The 9,782-nt window shown below is 44.3% G+C and overlaps 1 protein-coding gene across 2 annotated transcripts in view; it reads right to left on the reverse strand.

Moving 5' to 3' along the window:
- The window catches only part of USP4 (ubiquitin specific peptidase 4), a 48,196-nt gene extending 39,516 nt beyond the window's left edge, over positions 1–8,680 (reverse strand). For both annotated transcript variants that reach the window (XM_069475686.1, XM_069475685.1), the window contains exons 1-2: positions 8,551–8,680; positions 6,489–6,616 (exon numbers count right to left, since the gene is read on the reverse strand). In XM_069475686.1, the coding sequence (XP_069331787.1) occupies positions 6,489–6,616; positions 8,551–8,651 (229 nt within the window). In that variant the 5' untranslated portion in view covers positions 8,652–8,680. The remainder of the gene's footprint in view (positions 1–6,488; positions 6,617–8,550) is intronic.
- Between the last annotated feature and the right edge of the window lie 1,102 nt (positions 8,681–9,782).

Below are 9,782 nucleotides of genomic sequence, written 5' to 3' on the forward strand. Positions count from 1 at the left end.
CAGAATTAAAACTGTTAATCATGAATATTTACCATATTCATAATGATAGCACTTTAAAGTCAGACATCATCTTCCCCTGAAAGATCTATTAAGAAAGCAAATAAATGAGGATTGAAGTTAAATTTATTTTATCAAGAGTCATTTAGCATTATTAGTTTTAAACATTCCAAGTCAAAGGCCAGCTGGACACTCCCCAGTGGGGTGGAGAGAGAATGTACGTAGCATGCTGAACATTCATCTTATATACACCACAGAGAGGCAACATTACTGAGAGTCAGAAGTGAACATCCATGGTCTAAAACACACTCCCTCAAGGGAGGACCAAGGGAAGACTGATCACCTCTCACCAAGGGAGTTTTCCCTGCCAAGCCTGTGTCCATCAACACCCACTCCCAGAACAATTAAAGCCACTGTTCTCTCCCACACCAGTGAAGCCATGAAAAGTGAAAAAGTACCCACAATGGTGTAACTCATCTGCAACTTAAGGCAGACAACATTAAAACAAAAACAAAAACCATACACAGCATTCACAAGTGATTAGGGCTTCCCACCATCCCCCCCATTAGTTTATGCCCCACTCCATCATGTCTTCCAACCTTCTTTAGGGCAGGTTTCCAACCTGACCCACCTCTGCCTTTTTCATTTCCAAGAAAAAAGGAAAGAAACTCAACAACCTTGGAAAAAGAGAGAGAATACCAAGGTAAGACAGATAAATGGATAAACAAGATAGTAAATATATACAACAGAGTATCACTCTGCCTTAAACAGTAATAAAATTCTGATACGTGCTACATTATGAATGAACCTTGAGGATATTATGCCAAGTAAAATAAGTCAATCACAAAGAGACAAATACTATATGACTCCATTTATATGAGGTATCTAGAGTAGTCAAAATAGAAACAAAGTAGAGACCGGGCCCGGTGGCTCACGCCTGTAATCCTAGCACTCTGGGAGGCCGAGGCGGGTGGATAGCTCGAGGTCAGGAGTTCAAGACCAGCCTGAGCAAGAGTGAGACCCCGTCTCTACTAAAAATAGAAAGAAATTATATGGACAACTAAAATATATATATACAAAAAATTAGCCGGGCATGGTGGCGCATGCCTGTAGTCCCAGCTACTCGGGAGGCTGAGACAGGAGGATCGCTTGAGCCCAGGAGTTTGAGGTTGCTGTGAGCTAGGCTGATGCCACGGCACTCACTCTAGCCTGGGCAACAGAGTGAGATTCTGTCTCAAAAAAAAAAAAAAAAAAAAAAAAGAAACAAAGTAGAAATGGTAGTTGCCAAGGGCTTGGGGATAGCGGGTAATGGGTACGGAGTTTCAGTTTTGAAAGATGAAAAAGTCCTGCAGATTGGATGCACAACAATATGAATACACTTAACACTACAGGCTGGGCACAGTGGCTCACACTTGTAATCCTAGCACTCTGGGAGGCCAAGGTGAGAGGATCACCTGAGGTCAGGAGTTCAAGACCAGCAAGAGCGAGACCCCGTCTTTACTAAAAACAGAAAAAATTAGCCAGGCATGGTGGTGTGTGCCTATAGTGCCAGCTCCTCAGGAGGCTGAGGTAGAAGAATAGCTTGAGCCCAGGAATGTGAAGTTGCTGTGAGCTAGGCTGATGCCACGGCACTCTAGCCCAGGAAGCAAAGCGAGACTCTGCCTCAAGAAAAACAACACTACAGAACTGTACACTTAAAAATGGTTAAGGCCGGGTGCGGTGGCTCACGCCTGTAATCCTAGCACTCTGGGAGGCCAAGGTGGGCAGATCGCTCAAGGTCAGGAGTTGAAGACCAGCCTGAACAAGAGCGAGACCCCGTCTCTACTAAAAAACAGAAAGAAATTAGCTGGACAACTAAAAATATATAGAAAAAATTAGCCGGGCATGGTGGCGCATGCCTGTAGTCCCAGCTACTCAGGAGGCTGAGGCAGGAGGATCACTTGAGCCCAAGAGTTTGAGGTTGCTGTGAGCTAGGCTGACTCCACAGCACTCTAGCCCTTGGGCAACAGAGTGAGACTCTGTCTCAAAAAAAAAAAAAGGTTAAGATGGTAAATTTTGTTTGTATTTTAATGTAATTGAAAATAAAATTTTAAAAAATACCGAGAAGAATCCTCCTCATTGGTGAGCCAACTACCCAACTACCTTCCACAGCAGCTCTGTCATGATTTTTTTTTTTTTTTGAGACAGAGCCTCGCTTTGTTGCCTGGGCTAGAGTGAGTGCTGTGGCGTCAGCCTAGCTCACCGCAACCTCAAACTCCTGGGCTTAAGCGATCCTACTGCCTCAGCCTCCCGAGTAGCTGGGATTACAGGCATGCGCCACATGGCCAGCTAATTTTTTCTATATATATTTTTAGTTGGCCAAATAATTTCTTTCTATTTTTAGTAGAGACAGGGTCTCGCTCTCGCTCAGGCTGGTCTCGAACTCCTAACCTTGAGCGATCCGCCCGCCCTGGCCTCCCAGAGTGCTAGGATTACAGGCGTGAGCCACTGCGCCCAGCCTGCCATGATTATTAACACTGACAGATCAAACCTTTTCTGTTCAGGAACAGGACAGTCCAGGGGTAGTACTTATGAGTCTGCTTGAGATAGGAGCTTCCATAAAAAATTGATACCTAATCTCCAAATTTTTCTGATTTGCACATTAAAACTCATAAAAGTTATTCATTTGTTGTCTTACTTGGGGAATACATTTTCTTCATTTCTAATACTAAGCATCATGCAGATCTGCCCACTCGTACCATGCCATACAGCAGGTAGAAATCCTTAAATGTCCAGAAGGAACCAACAGCTTTTAGTCTCATCAAGCCCAAGTGTATCGGTTCTACAAAGCTCTTTTCCCTCTGTGGCTCACTGACAATTTACCCAAACATGTCATTCTTATGACACTATGTGGCAAGTACTGGAAATTTAATGGAGTTTTCAATGCAGTTCACTATTTTCACTCAAAACTGGATCAGTCCAAGAGCATCATGATAAAAATCAAATAGAGGTTATGAAATGAGGATGTATCCTCTACAAATTTCTTCAACAAAGAGGCAACTATGGAGGAAAATGAGAGCACAGTTTGCTGTGCCACAAGGACTCCATCTGATATATAATAGGGGCATGGATGGAAACGAGAGAAAGGGTGGTCTGCAGAAAGCATCAGCAAGGAGATGTTCTTCCCTCTCCTTCCCATACTTTCCAGAGTCTTTTCCAATGCACTCTCATGATCTTAGGCATTGGGCAACCAGGCTGAGACTGGCAGATGACTGACAGCCTAAGAATAATTGGGTGAGGTCCCTTGTTACAACAGGAGGTCTGTTCTCATCTGTGGCAAATGTATCTTGCTCTTGTTCTGTCAACCTATCTTGTTCTGTCTCAATAAACTTCGTTTCACACTTGTAAAAAAAAAAATTATTAGGGTAAACTTCATTTGTCAGAGACTGGTCATTCCTGCACTGTCAATGTTCTACTCTGAATATGCTTCTCACTTCCCAAGCACACAGCTGACATTTCAAGCCAAAGCCCAGTGACATGAAATTGGGGGACCACAGAAGGAATGCTTGCCCTTAGGTGAACATTATGCAAAAAGACCTCAGAGTCCAGCTGGAGGATTTTTGTTACTATTAATATTACTACAGGCATACCTCAAAGATACTACAGGTTCAGCTCCATTCTACCAAAATAAAGCAAATATTCCAACAAAGCAATTCACACAAATTTTTTTGTTTCCTAGTGCATATAAAAGTTAGTTTACACTATAGCCTATTAAGTGTGCAATAGCATTATGTCTAAAAAAATGAATTGGGCCAGGCACAGTGGCTGACACCTGTAATCTCAGCACTGTGAGAGGCTGAGTCGGGGGATCATTTGAGGCCAAGAGTTTGAGACCAGCCTGAGCAACACAGAGAGATCGTCATCTCTACAAAAATTTTTAAAATTAGTCTGGCGTGGTAGTGTGTACTTGTGGTCTTAACTACTGAGGAGGCTGAGCAAAGAGGATCACATGAGCCTAGGAATTTGAGGTTGCAGTGAACCATGATCATGACACTGCATTCTGGCCTGGGCAACAGAGCCAGAGACCCTGTCTCACCAAAAAAAGTAAAAACAAAAAACAAAAACACAGCAATGTACATACTTTAATTATTAATATGTACTTATTGTTAAAAAATGCTAACGATCATTTGAGTCTTCAGTGAGTCATAATCTTTTTGCTAGTGGAGGGTCTTGCCTTGATGTTGATGGCTACTGACTGATCAGATCAGTGTGGTAGTTGATGAAGGTTGGGGTGGCTGTGGTAATTTCTTAAATAAAACATCCATGTACTCGCTGGAGTTAACACTTTTTATTTCCTTCAAGAACATTTCCTTTGCATTCACAATTTGACTAACTGGCTCAAGAGGCCTAGCTTTCAGCTTGTCTCAGCTTTTGAGATGCCTTCCTCACTAAGCTTAATCATTTCTAGCTTTTGATTTAAAGTGAGAGATGTGTGACTCTTCCTTTCACGCGAACATTTAGAGACCACTGTAGAGTTATTAATTGGCCTAATTGCAGTATCATTGTCTCAGGGAATAGTGAGGCTCAAGGAGGAGAGAGACAGGGGAACAGCTGGTTGGTGGGGCAGTCAGAACACAAATATTTATCAGTTATGTATACCATCTTATACAAGCACGGTTCACAGTACCCCAAAACCGTAACAATAATAAACATCAAAAAACACTGATCACAGATCACCATAATAGACACATAAATAATGAAAAAGTCTGAAATGGTATGAGAATTAGCAAAATGTGACACAAAAAGTGAGCACAGGCTGTTGGAAAAATGGCGCCAACATACTTGCTTGATGCAGGGTTGCCACAAACCATTTTGTAAAAGCACAGTAGCTGCAATACGCAATAAAATGAAGCACAATAAAATGAAGTATGCCTAGATTTAAAACCTTAAGAATTCTCCATTTCAAAAAGAGAGGATAAAGGACAAAATGTGAACATGATGCAACGATTCCTTGGGGCAACTTCATTTTATAGCACCACCATCCAACCCACAGCAGGAAACAAAGCAAATGACATTGTTTATGTCATTTAGACATTTTATAACTCTCCTACAACAAAGTCTGAGCTGAAGCACTGCTCATTTTTAAAAATATCCAGGTTAGTGTTTGGTACATGGATCAAGTCTCATGCTTTTTTTTGCCTTCCTACTGCCCTGATTCTGGACACATTCAACAAATCACCACTGTCCTGACTATAAGGAAATCTAAAGTTAGGCAGAACAAAGCCTGGGAAAAACTGTCATCTCAGTTCCTCAAGGTGTACAAGCCAAGCCTTGGTGTGTAACATTATCACTTTTCCCACAGTTAACACTAGGAGCTAACTGTGGTCATAATTCTTGTCTACTGACCTTCCACCTCTTCTTACACTATTTCTATGATAAACATAGCCATCATAAGAATTCTTGGCCGGGCGCGGTGGCTCACGCCTGTAATCCTAGCACTCTGGGAGGCCGAGGTGGGCGGATCTTTTGAGCTCAGGAGTTCGAGACCAGCCTGAGCAAGAGCAAGACCCCATCTCTACTAAAAATAGAAAGAAATTATATGGACAGCTAAAAATATATATAGAAAAAATTAGCCGGGCATGGTGGTGCATGCCTGTAGTCCCAGCTACTCGGGAGGCTGAGACAGGAGGATCCCTTGAGCTCAGGAGTTTGAGGTTGCTGTGAGCTAGGCTGATGCCACGGCACTCACTCTAGCCTGGGCAACAGAGTGACACTCTGTCTCAAAAAAAAAAAAAAAAAAAAAAAAAGAATTCTTGATGAACACCGACGGGTCTAAAATTTGTCCCACTGTGAAGATAATAAAAGATTCTGGTAACCTGTCATGGGATTAGAGTTGAAAGAATAAAAAAAAGTCCGGGCCATGGTGGCTTACACCTGTAATCTCAGCACTTGGGAGGCTGAGGCAGGAGGATCACTTGAGCCCAGGAGTTTGAGGTTGCTGTGAGCTATGATGACGCCACTGCACCCTACCTGGGGCAACAAAGGGAGACTATGCCTCAAAAAAATAAATAAATAAATAAAATAAATTCTGGTTCCCAAATTTCAGATGCAATTTCAAAATGATATCTTATTGGAGTCCACCTGCTCAAGGCCTCTTGGGCATGGCTCCGGGTGAAAAAAAAAAAAAAAAAAAGTAAAAAAAATGATATCTTATTGCTTTCCATTCCATATATTCATCTAAAATCTGAAATCTCTAGTAGAACTAATTTGCAAAGAAAGACATTTAAAATGTTAGAAGCATGCTCTTGTCAGAAGCAGTTAATTTCAGAAGAAAAGCAGCTTAACTGCTCCCTAAGAGTCTGTAAAGTCTTCTGCTATAGATGCAAATTGAGGATACCTGGATACTTCCTCACACTGGAAAGTCAGGCTCACAATGTCCACATTATAGATACACATGACCTGAGGCCACTACCCAGGTGAACATTTAGCTAGAAAAGCAACATTTACTGCACCTGAAAAGAGTCCAGAGTTGTCTATAGGGCCAGGAAACAGGTTATGTTCACCCACATTGTACATATCCCAGCTGTCAAAGCCCACATACTTCTTCCACTGCTTGAACCATCGGCTGTCAATAAGATACCTAGAGAGAGACAAAAATTTACTGTAGCAAAAATTTGAGGTTGTAAGTTTCTAGCCAGGTGCAATGACTCACACCTGTAGTCCCAGTTACTCAGGAGGCTGAAGCAGCAGGATAGCTTGAGCCCAGGAGTTCGAGACCAGCCTGGGCAACAGAGCAACACCCTGTCCCTTAAAATAAAAAAAGTTTCTGCAGCGGCTGCCTTAATCCTTTTTATGGTCTTTCCATGGGGGAACACATAATCCTCACTAAAAACACACTCACTAGAGCAGGAGCAGGGGCCAGGCCCTACATGGCACAGAGGGCCTGGCCCAGGGCAGGCATCCATTAAGTGAAATGATTGCTGAAACAGTGAATAAATAAAAGGAAGAAAATAACTGGTTTCAAAATGCTTACTTAAATGGAGTCTTTCTGTGGGTAAAACCATGTTTGCTAATGAACAAGTCGTTGATTTCATAATGTTCTTTATAGAGGTCCTTATCCAGGCAGACAGTTTTGGTCATACTGCTTTGCTTGACATAACCAGTATTAAACTAATTTTCTTTCTAAAAATGGGATAGTAAGACCAACCGTTTCAGTTTTTCTTTGAAGGACCAAATGAGATATACAAAAATGTACACACATACATGTATGTACATACATATACATACACAAATATACAAACAATACTGCCTAGGTATGTTCATCTTGTCAAAAAGCATTAAGTTGTGCTTCACATTCAACTTACTGCTTTTTACACTTAAATATAAGCAAATCTGATTACATTTTAAAAGTATCACTCTGCTGTTTCACAATTAAGACAGAGGGAGGGGAAAATCTCTCTCGGGTGACAAAGAACAATTATACTGGTTGTTTTTTTATAATTTTATAACCAACAATGTGAGAAGAGATCACGCAGTTTCCCAGAGGCCACAGGAATCTATAAATACATCCAAATCAATAAAATGCTATCTTCCCTCTAAATCCCTTGAGGAATACTTTCCATACAATTTCACTGTGTGATTTTAGTCTATCTTAAAGTTCTCTGCTTCTGCTGAGTATTCTTTGTTACCCCTATGCAGGATAACTGCAAAAGTACCTTGGCTTGCCCTGTATTTCACAGCTTGGCTAGTTCAAGATGAACACCATAAAGCCATATCTGAACTCGTCCTAACCCCAGTGTTTCTCTTTCCTGTTCAATTACCCTGTAGATCAACACCACAAAGGTTCCTTAAAGACGGATATCGCTCAATCATATTCAATGTAAAGCCTAAGGCCTAGTTTTCTACTCCCACACAATAGTCAATCTACTAGTGGAAAGTATTGCCTCTTCTACTAAACAATTTATTAAAAAGCCTCACATCTCAGCCTTTCTCTTCCAAATCCTGGACTTTTAAATCTTCTAACTCTAAGATCTAGGCTATCCTCCCCTCCCACTCTGAGAAACTGCTGCCACAAATATTTTTGACACTTGCTACCAAAGTAATCTAAGGCTTTCAGACATTTGTTCAGCTTCTGACCTTGACATCTGTTCAACAGTTTACAAGTTACAAAGCATGTACTTCTGATCTTCACTTCAACCCACGGAGGGCAGTGAGCTACCGTGCTTTTAACTGTAAGGAACAGAGGTTTTCGCCCAAGGGTACAAAGTAGGTCCTCAGTTGTAAAGGGCTCTCCCCACCCTCACTCCCCTTCTCCACACTGCAGCCCTAGCCCCCGCCAGGCCTGCTTCCTGGGGCTCTGAATGGGCCGAGACGACCCCCCCCAGCCCCACCCGTGCTTTCCCAGAGCTGATCCTGAGGTTCGTCTCCTGAGGGGCAGGTGTCAAGCCACTCTTTCAGAGTCACCAGACACCGCCCCCGCCGGCCCCTACCCAAGGCGAGAAAAAGGGGCCTGGCCTCAGGGCCAGATCCCCGGCCCCCAGCACCGCGCGTCGGAGTGGCGGGCCCGCTGCTCACCACTGCGCTCCCCGCTGGAGCGTAGTCCTCATCAAAGCTCCGACCTCGGACTTCTGGGTCTCCGCATCTGGCCGCTCTCCACAGTCGCTGCCTTCCGCCATCTCGTCCACTGCCCCGACCTAGCCGGCCCGGACATCCGCCCAGCGCACAGCGGGCTATGAGCCGCGCCTACGCACGCACGCACGCACGCACGCACGCCCGCCCGTGCGCGCGCCCCACCCTTGTTCGCGCGGCTGCCTCGAGCGCCTGCCGGTCTAGCTTTTACTCCCTGCCCCCACGCGCAGCTTCTCTCTTCCTCGTGTGGCGTGGAGAGGGAGGCCTACAGTAGACTGTTGGGGGTGGGGGGAGGAGCCGGCACTTCCTCACGCCCTGCCAGCTGCGCTTTGCACCAGCTCCCCGCAGCTCGACTGCCCTGTGGCTGTCGGGCACACCTTTCTCTGCTCTGGGTGGCGCCTGCCACAGCTCCGAAGCTCTGTTCTGCCGGGCAATGTCAGGAGTCAGACATTAGGCCCCGTGACCCTTCGGGCAGCTCACTCCGCCTTCGGGGTTATTCTGGGCCTAAATAAACGCAGGCCAGATGCAAGAAGCCCTGTTATCTAGGTTTTCTCATTTTAAGCCCTACAATTCAGCTGAAGACCCTAGGCGAGTCAGCTGCCCAAACGTGGTATTGGGGTTCCTGCCCCGGCGGCCCTACGGGGATTTCCAGCTGCACCAACACCTTGAGACTGGACGGTGTGGTCTAGTCATTAATAATCGCCTTAAACAACCCGAACGCCAGAATCATCTGGCCCACGGCAAGATTCCATCAGCACGCCACACTGAGCTTCTTGCTTTTTCAGGGAGACAACCAGACAGAGAAGGGTGACAGCAGAAGTCAAAGGAGAAGTCCAGATGTGTACTCCACTTTAGGTGCCCAGGCATCTTCTTGATTGTTACTGAAACAAGATATAATGTCCTGAACACTATGTTTTTCACTCGACCCCACACACCCCCACTTTTTTTTTTTTTTTGAGACAGAGTCTCACTCCGTCTCCCTTGGGTAGAGTGCAGTGGCGTTATCATAGCTGACACACAGCTCTCCCCTCCTGAAGCGGAAAGTAAGCCCAGAGCAAGGCAGCAGCCAGGCAGGTGGCCTAGATGTCTAACAGTTCCTGCCCTTAGAGAAAAATAAGATACATAAGACCAGGTTCCTATCCTCATACAATCTAGTAGATGAGAAGAGAGCTTTCAAA

The sequence above is a fragment of the Eulemur rufifrons genome, chromosome 7, assembly GCF_041146395.1.
Source record: "Eulemur rufifrons isolate Redbay chromosome 7, OSU_ERuf_1, whole genome shotgun sequence".
NCBI lineage: Eukaryota > Metazoa > Chordata > Mammalia > Primates > Lemuridae > Eulemur > Eulemur rufifrons.